The sequence below is a fragment of the Rhea americana genome, unplaced genomic scaffold, assembly GCF_003343005.1.
Source record: "Rhea americana isolate MKP2758 unplaced genomic scaffold, rheAme1 scaffold_166, whole genome shotgun sequence".
In the NCBI taxonomy this organism is placed as follows: Eukaryota; Metazoa; Chordata; class Aves; order Rheiformes; family Rheidae; genus Rhea; species Rhea americana.
Genome location: NW_028185772.1, coordinates 81,038 through 94,950, shown reverse-complemented (window position 1 = coordinate 94,950; position 13,913 = coordinate 81,038). Strand labels below are relative to the sequence as shown.

General features: G+C 34.6%; 1 protein-coding gene across 1 annotated transcript in view; it reads right to left on the bottom strand.

The window, feature by feature from the left end:
- Nucleotides 1–612: 612 nt before the first annotated feature.
- Nucleotides 613–13,913, bottom strand: part of MEMO1 (mediator of cell motility 1) — a 28,208-nt gene continuing 14,907 nt past the window's right edge. Inside the window, exons 4-9 of the mRNA XM_085300583.1 lie at nucleotides 12,287–12,399; nucleotides 10,809–10,920; nucleotides 9,491–9,633; nucleotides 8,254–8,330; nucleotides 2,627–2,731; nucleotides 613–1,289 (exon numbers count right to left, since the gene is read on the bottom strand). Coding sequence (XP_085156709.1) covers nucleotides 1,158–1,289; nucleotides 2,627–2,731; nucleotides 8,254–8,330; nucleotides 9,491–9,633; nucleotides 10,809–10,920; nucleotides 12,287–12,399 — 682 coding nt within the window. The 3' untranslated portion in view covers nucleotides 613–1,157. The remainder of the gene's footprint in view (nucleotides 1,290–2,626; nucleotides 2,732–8,253; nucleotides 8,331–9,490; nucleotides 9,634–10,808; nucleotides 10,921–12,286; nucleotides 12,400–13,913) is intronic.

Genomic DNA, 13,913 nt, shown 5'->3' with positions numbered 1-13,913 from the left:
TATTTTGGCTAGAAGAAAGTACAAGAACTCTTAAGATGTTGTGATGCTTACAGACTATGAAACAATTTTACCCCCCCCAAATTAAAAAGAATAAAAAACAAAACAAAAAAGCCTCACCACACACAAAGAGAGAGAAGCCTTACCTTCCCATCCCAACCAAATCTCTGAGGTTAGCACTGTATAGCTCCTGCGGCCTAGGAATGCTTGATAGATATTAATTTTCAGCTATTGTTTTCAATATTAAATCACTTCAAATAAAAATACTGCATCCATTTCACTTTAAAAAAATCAAATTCATTATAGAAATCATTAAAACTGTATTTCTGATAAAAATTTGTACTGTATACCAAAAGATATTTTATAGATAACTTTGTAAAACAAAAAGAATGAAAATATACAAAAGACTTTTAAAGTTCTTCTGCACAGCTGAACTCATAGTGCAGGTTTGAGAAAAAACCTGTAAATGAAGTAGTCATAACAAATGTTAAATATAAAATATGTTCTAAAGTATTTTACAGAATGGCTGAGTTATCAAGCATAAGAACTGAGGATAAAGGATGTCAATGACAAGCAGACACATGCAGAACAAAGCAATAAGTTTAAATCAGACTATTTTGGTTTGTGTAGCCCTTTATTAGCAACTAAAATAGAAGATATCTGTTGTACATCACGGGTAGTAACGGACTATACTGGAGTTTTATTATACTCTAATACAGGATCATTTATAAATGCGTTGTTCTCTCTTCTTCTTCTTTTTTAAATATTAAAAAGCTTCCACCCCTTTTTCTGTTTACAACTTGCAAAACTATTCTGAAAGCTGAGTACATGTGCACAGGTCTGCAAAGAGTGCAAATTTAGGATATGGTAAATGCTTTACATGTTGTATAAGGACTGTCTGCCACCATACCTTTATAGCCATTATCTTTTTTAAAAATCACAAAATATTTTGATACCAGCCTTCCTTCTGCTGTCCTAAACAAGAAAGCATTTTAAATGAGTTGAAACTAAGGAAGGACTACACCTACTAGAAAAGAAGAGAGTTCTATTAGTTTGAGGTTTCAGTATACCCAAAGACCAGGGACTGTATCTTTGTAAGGGCTAGGCTGGGACCCCGTATACAGAGTGTGTGCAGGTGCCATCCCTGAGCATTCAGTGGTTCAGTGGACCATAAGTGCTCCAGCTGCATAACTCACTGAGCTGTCTTGCCAGTTTCGACACTGGCTTGACTGAGCATAATTCAAAAATGAAAAGCTCATATTCATTCCATTCTTCTGGAGCTCATTGATAGCCTGAAGAGAGAAAAAAACATGTGTTTAAAGAAAAAAAGTATCAGTGAAATAGTTTATGACATCACCTAGATCTCAGTCCTCTCTTCCAAGTGGTCTTTGGGCATTCTTGCAGCAACTCTCATACTAATGAGTACAATGTAGACCTAACCCATTTCTGTGCTCTGCTTATCCAACGATGCTCCCCCTACTGCGCTATGCACATCCATGCAGCTTTATAAAACATTATTAAATAACTTTACTAAATAAATAGATCATTTGAGAACTACACTTTTGATTCTGTAGGGAATTTATACAAAAACATACACATAACAGAAAATCGCTATTAACACTTTTTTAGACAGTATTTTTCCATTAGGAAAAAAAATGCACCAAGATGTATATAAAATGTGACAATGGGCTAAAGTGAACTAACAGAATTCAGCTCAGATTCATTGCAAGAGCAATAAATTTTTTGACAGTAAGTGTTGGAGATTTTTACAGAGTTAAGTCATAGTACTGAATTTTGTTACATGCATCCCCAACATTGACATTGCTCATACAATCTTTTATATATCCCACCTTAAAAGATTCCTCTATAGGTTAAATTTCCAAGGAATTAAGCTTTCCCTTAAAAAAAAGGATACGCCCACTATTTTATATTTGAATTATATTAAAAGTACACTGTAAGATTCATTTAAGCAATATGACAATTCTGTAGCACTCCAACAGTATTGTGAAGCAGCTGTGACCAAATTCAGACAACTAAGTTAAGCCAGGTTTATGTTTGTACTGCATCACCAAAGCAGAATATAAGAACTAGAATGTACCAGTTAATCTGAATTCTAATTGCCGTTAATTTATGAGTAATGGTGCACTGCACTAATACTTACAGAAGCAATCTCTCATCATATTTGCAAAACTCAAAAATGCTGTCAGACATCACAAGGCATTCACGATAGCTAGCTAATAGCAATACAGAAAAAAAATACATATGTATATAAAGTATGTTTGTAAGTACTGATTCTAAAGAAGCAAACACGTACTTCCCCATGGAGACGGATTTTTTTTTGTGCGTTTTGAAGTGTCAAAAGAAAGTGAATGACTATTTCATTGAAATTCAAAAGGAATGTGGTATCTCATCTCCCTCAGGCAATTGAAAACCTCAGCCCTTGTAAGAACTTACATTTGTCTGTGTGCAAGACAAGGAAATTAGAGACCAAATTGAGAACACTTGGAAAAATAAATTAATTCCAGACTTGCCATTTTAGAGCTAAGGGATACTCCAGCAGTATTATGTTTTTAAAAAAGTGTGAACACTTTTGCTAAAATCTGTATTTTTCAAATAAAAAGTTACTTACATTTAATAATACGCCAATAGGATGTCTTCCACATATTGTATTATGGTATTTCTTCAAGTAATTGCTAAAAGATACAGGATCTAGCTGTTCTATAATGCTCATACCCTGAAGAAAAACAAAACAAAACAAACAAACAAACAAAAAAAAACAATAGCAATGATTACTTCACACATTCAAAACTGAATTTTATACACTACCTAGTGTAAGAACTTGAAATATCTGAAGGAGGAAAAAAACTTCAACTTTGAATCATGGGTATCAAGGGAATCTCAGCATACGAGCTCTAGCTTGTAATCATCTTGTTGCCAACCCCTGACAGACTAGGAGCATAGAAGCTCTTTGAAAGCTGTCAATGATTTAAAGATCTACAAAGCTATCCTTGCACTATCAATGAAAAAAAAAAAAACACATTAAAAAAGCTCCTCCCACAGACTAGCTGATCCCCTACCTCCAAGGAAGTCCTACTTTCACAGGATTTTTTACAGCAATAACTAGACAGATTTACTAAACTAGCAAAGCAGGAAGAAGTTTTGCCTCCATCTCCTCTCTCTGGTAATAGTTCTCAGGGCAGTGCACATGTCTGGGACTTCTGATGTCCAACAATCCCAGGTAAATCATCAATACACACATGTATACAAGCAGGTAGTAAGTGTAACGGCATCCCAGACACATCAAGTACACAAGGCAGTTGATCTGGGCTGGCCATCTGTTCAGTGCATAAAAGCAGACCTGGAACATCTTTGAAGCAATGCAAAGTTGGTGCACATGTCACTAAATTTTCCCCTAAAGAAATGTAAGAGCCAGAAGAGGCTTCCACATGACGTGATGCAGTCATGTGCATAGTGCACCTACACAACTTTTTTTTTCCTCCATCCGTACTGAAATCCACAAGCCCACGTAGTTATACATGAAAGCTAAAACATCTATGGAAAACAAAATCTGTCACATACACAAACATTTGCATTCATAAAGGCAAGGAATCGTACAACTTAAAAGACAGTCTCCTCTTACCCTACCCCCATATAGTAAAGTTTGCAATGAAAATGCAATGAAAAGTAGTTTAAAGCTATCTAACTAAATTATTGTCTGGATCTCACCACTGCTTTGCTATTTTGGCTGAATTTGATTCCATCCTCTCCTATTTTTCCTCCCTCTGAAAATGGTTTAATTCCCTTCACCAGGTAAAAGAGCTTCAATCACTTACTAATCCAGTAAGACACATAGCTGTGCCTTTTAGGTGTAGCTGATGAAGTTGGTGAGTTTTCCTTAGAGTCCAGAAAAAACACACTTAGGGATAAAGCAAGGCTGATATTAAAAAGGAGGTCAAAGAAAGATTTTTTCCCAAGATGCCTGGTGTTTGTGTGATTGTCCCTACCCATTCCCTTGCTGCTTTTGGGGAAATGTGGGGGATAAAAAAAAAAAAAAAAAGAAATAGTGATGCAGGAAGAAGTTTGTCTGTCTGAAGTCTCCACCTCAAGAGTGAAACCTCCTGAATACTCTGCAAGCGTGTTGGCTGATCAGGCAGATACACTAATTACTTTCACTGTGGATTACAACTTAGAACAGAGGAAGATGCCCAAGAGAGTCAGAGGATTAGAAAACAACAATCATAACCACCACATTTGTGTACTCCTAATTAAAAACAGACATAAGATGAATTCATATAAAGATAAATTTTATAGAAAAATAAAACCAAACTACGCTGACCATTTGCTGGCAAGAGCTCAGTTCTTCCAGGGTCATAGAGAGGGTGTTTGGACCCCTGGCCAACAATTACAGCAGTTGCTCACTCCTGATCTACAGAACCTAAACGACTGCCAAAAATTGAAAGTAGCTATTCCCTAGCTAGGAGTGATTACACAGAAATCATTGCATTTGTGAAAATTTCAAGCAGCAAGTCTCTGAACCATCCATTCCCTTGTAAATTGCACATGTCAATACACAGCTAAAGAAAGCAGAATCAAACTTAACTACATACTCAAGTGGAAAGTGCCTTATGCATACTTGGTTTCAGACACTGAACGGCTCATAAAAACATATTTGATCCATTAGCAAATCTTTTCATGACTTTTTTTTTTTTTTAATAAGAATGGCTGCTCAACTGAGAGTCTCATTTCACAGCTATACGTCACTGGAATGTACTGGGCAACAGGCATTTGAATGTTAGTCTCAAATGAACGGACACTGATTTAATCAGAATGCCTAGTAAGCTTATTTCAGTACACAATGCAGTTCCATGAAACATTTAGAGCTATGCAGTGAGTTCATCCCAGCAAATGCTAGCAGAGTCTTCATACATCACAGATTTGAGAAAATCCATAGGAAATGGATATTAGCAAATATCCTACAAACATTCGGCTGTACTGATTTTTTTTTTTTTTTTTTTTGATTTAAATATTAGTAGAGTAGAGGAATGAAGTCTACCAGCCTTGGTTCTCAGTCTAGAATGGTGTTGAGAAACAGAAGAAATGCCCTTGTCAGGTTGTGTTTTGTTTGTTCAAAAAGAAGTATGAAGCTACTCAGAAATTTTCAGCACTTTAAATAACTCAGCTGGACATAATTTAGAGCAGAGTTAAAATACATGACAAAAACCATATGATAAAACGCAAACTGTCATAGGCTTTTGCAATTCATCACATGGATATCATGACACCAAAGATAAATACCATCTCAGTTAAACAGACATTATTAACAGCACCTATGATATGCTAGTACAGTGTACAAATGATTAAAATTGTTTACATTCTGAAATATAGTCTCAAAAGGACAAAATATTACGAGTTTACAGAAAGCCACATGCTTATGCTATACTATAGGCCAATAATCATTTAACTAGTTAACGTTTGCAATCAGTTATTTCAGCTGCTTCTTCACTCTTAAAAAAAAAATACAAAATGGTACCATCCCTAAGAATGCCAAAACACTAACTTGGTCTTAGCACCAGTCTATCCAACTATCTTTGCATAATATGAGTCACTCAGACTAGATCATAGACAAGCAACAAGAAAATTACTGCCTGGGTATAGTATATTACATAAGCCTAGAGTGATGATTCACTTTATGCCCAAACTAGAAGGTCTTCCCAGACCAGAGAACTGTGGAAGGTGTTGGCACACCAGTGTGGCACTGTGGAAGCCACCAGAATTCAGCTAGATTTGAGAGCCATCTCAAAAGCCAGACAGGCTGGGCACTGCTTCTGCGCAAAGACTGCCAGCTGGTTCTGCACAGCTCTCCTTAGTACCTGTGTATTTTTTTTTCTTTCTCTACTTTTCCTCACAAATAAAAGTGAAATGAGCAATCTGGCACTGAAGACTGAAGTAGGCAGTCTACATTTTCTGGCTAGTCATCATCAAAAAATAATTACTCTTCAATGACACATTACAGAATGCTTCTCCATTCTTAATTCAAAAGATGCTAAGTATCAGGGTTATGTTATACAACCAAATTACTGTACATCAGCCACTCAATTATAACTCTTCATTTGAGGATTCTTCCCCTGGCACCCCTAATTATCATGAGGATGCTTACTCCTTTCATCGAGTACTTCACAAGGTACACAACAGTACCTCGAGCCTAACAACAAGATCACATTAAGAGTTACCATGGAGAAACTGATGTGCTGCCCAGCAATGTTTACTACTCTGCATTTTTTGTGTTAGAATCTAAGGGCTCTAATAGCAAATAAAATCTCTTTCAGTGGTTAGCATGGTAGTAAATGTACAATGCATATCATGTTTTGCACTATTCATGCACTAGCTAGGAAAATCATGTCTAGTCTTAACGGGGAAAAGACCATTGTCCTCCTGCAAGGGCATTTCTAAAGAAAAACAATTCAGTATCAACCCAGACTATTTTTCTGCTTACAAAGCACACAGCCAACTGCTTTGCTAGTTAGGACAAATAAAATCATTACATCATCAATAGTGGAAGCTACCATCTCTGTTTATTTTAACAGTTGTGTGTCTACCTTAAGCTATATTCTCTGTGGAGAGGCCTAGTGGCTATAACAATACAAGCATCTGTAACATTAAAACCAACATTAATGGAATTCAATATTTATCTAATAAAAAAAGAGGTAGCTGAGCAGGGCATAGAAAAATTGAGCGAACTCCTTCCAAAAGCTGATGAGACATGACAGAGACCCTTGTGGCATTGTGTCCAATGTTGAAAGTGCACTTCCCACAATGCTGCTGAAAAGAACTTTCCAACTCCACCAAAAACATAACCTACTCTGTAGCGAGTTTCAACCTGGGTTCATGTGTTCATGCACGCATGATATAGTTAACAGACAAAAAGAGACCACTATATTGTTGTGCAGCACATAGTTTTCCAATTAAAATTGAAAAAGTACTTTTACAGTTATTAAACAGTACATAGTAGCAATTACTTTCATCAATATTACCAAAGAATGCCATTTCCTTCTGGTTAAATAACTACCAAAGATCTAGTACAAAGCAATGTATTTACTGAAAGTAATTAAATGCTAAAGTCTGGTCTTCTTACAAGCTTCCACCACAGAAATTAACAAGCAGAAAATAATGTTTGTTAATGCATCTTAATCTGCTGTCCTGCAAAAACACTAAGAACCGCAAATTCTGAGATTCTCTAGGAAAACATTGGTCTTTATAGAGAAACCTCTCAACCGATAACCAACATTATTAAAAATAGAGTAAACAGAATGAAGGTAAACTATTTTCTGTTTCCATTCCAGCAGTGAATGGTGAAAAACTAAATTAATATGGATACACAAAGCAAAAAAGCTCCAGAAGTCTTGCCAACAGATAGGATTTATTCTTTTAAAAAAAATTTTTTAAATCCTGAATAATACCAGTTCTCTTTTTTTTAGGACATTTCACAAAGTTACAGAAATGTTACAAAGAGGTTTTAAACCAACTTTTAAGATTATGTATTTCTAGAAGAATTATTTCTACTTCGCACCCTATTTAGAGTTCTGAAGGCTAGTACAATTTTTGTTTTAAAAATAAATCCTCAGCTCTTATGATTGAAAAGAAAATGCAATATAATTGGTATCACGATCTCTGTGTATTTAGCATTTGTTTTAGTCACTAGTCAAACCTAGAATGAAGTATAGGCTAGTGCTTTTCTCCACCACCTACCTCAGAGTGGGGAAGACTAGTCCCAATAAAACAGTGAGTTTTGTTTTCCTAACCAAAACAATCCCCTGCAACCTTTCTTCATCAAAACAGTTGATGCTGAAACTATTAACGATCGCAATGCTGTTTCAATGTGCAGGTATCAGAACTATCAAATCTGGACTACCATAATACTCAATTTAGACTTCTTTTTGCTTCTTGTAAATATAAGAAGGTATCTGGACAGAAATTAAGGTACACTAGGGGATTTTAGGTAGGCAAATATGCATTTATTTTCATGAATTATGCTTACTAGATTATACTTGCAACATATTGTGCACACTCAGTAAAATGTAGACTTAAAAAAAACCTCAAAAACCCCAGCTAAATTCCTTTTGTGGTAAGCAGAGGAAAAGTATACATTCAACAAAATCTGTTCTATAACACTTTGTTAGAGAAATTTCTGAAGTGTTCAAAGTAATGTAATGTACAGGAGAAATTTGTTAGTTAGTTCCACCAAATCTGAAAACTTACCATTTTATCTAGATGCTCAATGGATCTATAAATTTCTCCTTGGGATTCATCATAGTAACTGTAACGGAACCTCTGACCTTGAAACAAAAATCATGTATAAAATAAAAAAGGGAAAAATCGTAGCTAAAACACTCCCTAATACTTACTAAATAATTGAAATTATAATATTTGTAAAGTAGTAATCTTCATATATTACACTTTTTAGCTCCACTGAGGAAATTTGAGGGCAATCACCAAAGTAGCAGCCCAGAAGTGAAGAAAAGCACTTGACAGGCAGCTATATTCCAAAAAAATCTACTACGTAGAATTGACACTGCAGTATTAATTGTCTGATAATGCCTTGGAATCCAGTTCTATAAATCAGCAAGTAAAGCAGCATTTCTTTTCACTAGCCCTCCTGACAGAGTCAACCTATCTCTGCTTACACAACTATACCCACAATAAATGAAGGTTAAAAGAAAAAGATCATGATAATTCAATAAACAGTTCTAAATGATGGTTCATTAGCCACAGTTGAATCTAGGTCATTCTTATATAACTCTAGCTATTCCACAATTCAGAGATGAATAAAATATGAATTACATAAGGTAACCAAAGATGACAATTGGAAAAAAAAAGGGGGAGGGGGGGGGAAGAAGGTCTGTTGTATAACATAAAACATATCTTTCTGAAGTAGTCCCTTTCCCAGCTATTGCTACACCTAAAAAAATAGAATTAAAGCAGAAGGACAGAAGTCAAGGCTTCTGGAATCTTTTTAGCTCTGCCACCAAGATGAATTGGAATAACTCTGATAAATTGACATAAATGCTCTATACGCTATCATACTCAACAGTAAAACATGTACAAAATGTACTTCCATCAGAGGGATGTTGCCATGTCCAGTGAATGCTTAGCCGGTTTGTTTGGCAAGTAGCTTTGAGATGCTTAAAAGAAGAGTAAAAGACCAAGAAACTCTAGGCACTTATTTCACTGCAACAGTGAAGAGATGCATATAAATCCATACACCTTCACCACTTCCTTCCTCCGCTACACTGAAAGCCCATTACCACATTAATTCTATTCATCTAGTTTTCCATATTAAAAAAAGAATCCTTTTCAGCTTTACAAAAAGCATTTAAACTTCAAAGATACATTTACCAGAAGTTAAAAAGTTAAATTATGTTTAATGAAAGACATTCTCTGAAAATAACTACAAAATATTTATCATACTGCTATAATGAAGAGATATAAAACTCACCCCAATGGCAAAAGTCAGAAGAAACGACAAAGAGGTTACTAGGATCAGCTAGGTATTTACTGAAGAGTTTTCCAAATTCCTGTTCTTTTGACTCACTCAGTGCTCCGACCAATACAGGAACAATAGTAAACTCATCCTTATGGCTTATAAGCAAAAGAAAAAAGGTTGTAATTTTTTTTTAAGTAACGCGAAGTTTTTTTCAGGGTTTGCTAACTGAAACTGTAGAATTTTTTAAAAGGATACAATTAAAATGAAAATATAATTAATTTGATAGTATCATACTAGGAAGTTGTTTTAAAACATGAATCTGCTTCAATTTCAGAAAAAAATCCCTCCCCAAAATACCATTTATCTTTGCTGCAAAGCAAAAACACCAAGCAATCAAAAAGAAAAGACGCAGTGAGGTCAACAATAAAGCAAGAATGAAATTCTCCCCATAGAGAAGCAGCACAAATGCTGGACAATTTTAAGATATATGAAAACCTTCAAGATCACATATAGGAAGCATCTAGATGTGTATTGGCACTCTAGGGGAAATTTCAAATATTATAGGAGAAAAAACAAAAAACCCAAAGTGATAAAAATCACCTACTTTTTTTTTAAACCAAGTTATTCATATTGCTCACTTGAAATGTGTAAATAGAGCCTTGATTTCACAATGACTATTAACACTCCAAACAAATTTTAAATCCCACAGAAAACGTATATTAGTATTTAAACTTCTTTCAGAGTTGAAAAAATGGTTCAGTGAACAACAAAAACTCCAAACTAATAACGAATTATGAAATTTGGAAAAGGTAAAAAATGATTAGGTCATCCTCACACACAGGACAAGAGTGATTCCAGCTGTACTTGCTCCACACTAGCACACAAACACATTTATTTTTCCAATTAGTAGTTTTGTTAAAAAAAACAAAAACAACACACACACACACACAAACACTCAAGACTACTGTACTTCGGGTCTTGCAAAAACAGGAGAAAAAAATTCAAATATTTGGAAAGATTCCCGATAACATGTCTAATATGAACTCTAAAGTCAATATCTGCATAAGAATTCTTTTATAAGAGGTGTTACGATTTCATTTTGCTAGTGTTTGCTCTACTTACAATAACTATAGTTCAGCAAGTAATAATCCCAGTGTCTAATTTCTCCGTCCCCCCCAAATCCTTGCCTCAAAATTGTTACTGGAAGGTGGGAAGGTACAGGAGGGAAATCCGACATAAGAGTATTATTTCCTCCTATTGCTTTTTATATGCAGTTCAAACAATTAATGCATATAATACTCATTCTTGTACAAGTAATTAGCCCTAGTACCTTTCCATGGCTTTAGCAGTGTAAGGCAAATGCATTTCGATACTGTGTTCATCTTCATCTGTCTGTAGAGACATACGCTCAAACATTCCAGTCTTCCACAATTCTCCATAAACTGAAATGAAGTAAAGATTATTTTTCAGCTTTTTTTAAAAGAAGTTACAGTAAAGCAAACTATAGTGCATCCTTATTAAAAGAAGTCCACTAAAATATATAACTTGTGTTCAAGGACTGTGATCATAAACCACTTGTTTTAAAATAAATTTATGACTAAGTGTACATTTAAGTCATTATGATACAAACATAAAAACTCAGTTCAAGAAATAAATATATGTTAAATCAGTTGGCTTTTTAGCATCATCAAAAAAAAATCAGTTACAATATGAAAATTTAAACATAATAAAAAACACTTTAAAATGTGTACTTATCTGCCTAATCCTTTGATTCTTATTTTCAAAAGATCATCATCATACATTGCAAAAATAAAAAGTGCTGATAAGTTGAGCCATTGCTGAATGTGTAGAAACATTTTTCCATTACTGTTTAATATAATTTACTAATCAACTGAATTATGAAATTTGGGGATAGTGAAAAATGATTAATACATGCTTATAATACACCTTTTCTTCTATCAAATATGCCTAATGGTATGTAAACAGAGTGACCTCTGCACATGAAAACTTTCCACTAAAGGCACAATTTGAAGTAGGTCAGTGCCTTGTTCCCCATTCCATGAAGGAATTCTGTAAAAACTAAAACATGTAACCTAAGGAAATGTCTGTATGTACAAAAGAAGTGCTATGCAGAAAGCCTAAACTCGCTTATTTAATCATGCAGTCACGATAGACTGGCAGTACGTTTAGGCTAACTAGCCTAACAAAGATACTGTATTATTAAGATATACCTTGAGGTAAGTGTGATATTTTGAACCACATGCATCTTCATTGCACCTTTAATTTTAGTCTGAAAAAATGGTATTTTAAGGATTAAGAGTTCTGTAAGCACTCTGTCAGTAAAAATGAGTAACATGCAGTAACATGTTCAAGTAAGTCCAGCTTTTTAAATTTTATTAGAAATAAACTCGAATCAGCTAAAGCACTATCTTTTTTACAGACAGAATACTTCATAGAATGGTAGAGCATAGCATATTCAAACAATACTTTCTGATTTTGAGAACTCCTCTTTAAAAAACACACACACTCTTTAGGGGGCATACAACCATGACGGAAAAGATGAGCAAAGACTGAAAAGTCTTTACTTGCAGGATCATAACAGCCATTTTAAAGATTTTATACAGTAATATCTGCAACCAGTAGGATCTTTCAGAAGTTAGCTTATACTGGAGTAAGAATAGTTCTACCTTTGCATGTCACTTAAAAAAGGATAAAGCTCACCAACAACAGGGTCCTTGGCACTGCAATAACACAGGTAACACTGAAGTCTCAGCAATCTACCAGATCAAAGCTTTATTATGCACTTACTCTTTTGGTCAATTCGAAGATCATACAGAGGTGTTCTATAAATGTCCACACTGGAAAGTGCACATCGGGAAAGGGGCACATGATGGGAAGGCCCAAGAATGAAAATTTTTCGGCTATAATTAACACAAAAGCCCAAAATTTAGACAACTGTAAATCTACAGCAACTTGCCTTAGAATATCAAGTTTATTAAAAATGCTGACACACAAAGCAATACTTTGAGTGTTTGTCTGGTGGTTAGCAACAGTTTTATGCTAATATGTGCAAGACCATGGGTCAATTCATGATCCAGCCTTGCTCCTTATCTGAGAAATGGCCATAAGATCAGTTCAGTACACTTCAGATAGCCTGTTTAAAAAGTTTAAGGTTATATACCAGAGAGCACTAATCAGACAGAAAATCTGTCTAGTTGGACTCACTAGAAGGCTGAAATCTCTGTTAACCCCTTGGAACTGATTTTTGGACTCCATTCTTGAACCAAGAGAGCCTTTAGCTACACACCACTTCGAACAGCTATATGTATGTGCTCTCAAATGAGGATTCTTGATTTATATTCAGAGCTTTCTTTTTTGGATTAGCTCTACTTCAGGCTTCAAATTCGAATTTAAGCCATTCTTAAATGCTATCTTAATCCCACTGTCTCATTGAAAACAAAGACTTGGGTCTGCACATTTGTAGCTTTAGTTGATACTGCAAGCTCTCCTACATCATTGTCATGATCTTATTTCATCAAGGCAACAATTCCTGGCTCTTAATTAGCTTTCCTGCCATGGGATTTAACACGCCACTACAGGAAATTAACTTTTTCAAAATCAGAATCACATCATCTTGCCTCTTCTTTGAACTACAGAGATAGGAAACATTAAAAGATATTTGTTTTTTTTAACATATGAACTGCTATAGCAAGCCATATTAAAAATACTAAAGCTGTTTACAGAGCTCATTAAAACAAAATATCCAAGTGTGTAATACTTCAGGCAAATTATTCTGACAAATTCTAAATATGCCAAATATGCCATGCAGTAAAACAGTAAATGATACAGAAAGTTCCATTAACTCAGTGTCATTAAATCTGGGGAATGAAACTTGTTCTAGAAATTTTTGGACAAATCAGCTTTCTGTCACACTGTAAAATCATCTTCGCTTGTTTATAACATTTTAGAAAAATTTCAAAACCACTGTCTTTGGAGAGTATAAAAATATATTTCCTCACAAGCAACTGATAAAATATAGCCAGTTTTTAATATTAAAATTTATCTAAAATTTAATGGCAAAATATATACTTTGAGCAAGTACTTGTGGATGTTTTAAAACATTTACCAAAAAAGTTTTAAATTTTCTATCATTTAAAAAACGTTGCAGTCAGCAAAATGTGTGAGAATTATATTTCTTTAGCCTAGAATAACTCTTTTCATATTTTCAGAAACAGGCACAGATTATGCTTTTTATAGTTGTGCCATTATAAACACATGTCCATTTAAAATTATTACAACAGGTAACTTTCACTGACTTCAAATATCATATACACACAATGGTCACTTTTCTCCACAGCAGAAGAGAATCCTGGTAGTATTCAGCCCATAATCCTGCACTGAAAAATCAATGCAGAATCACGGTCAAATATTTTAA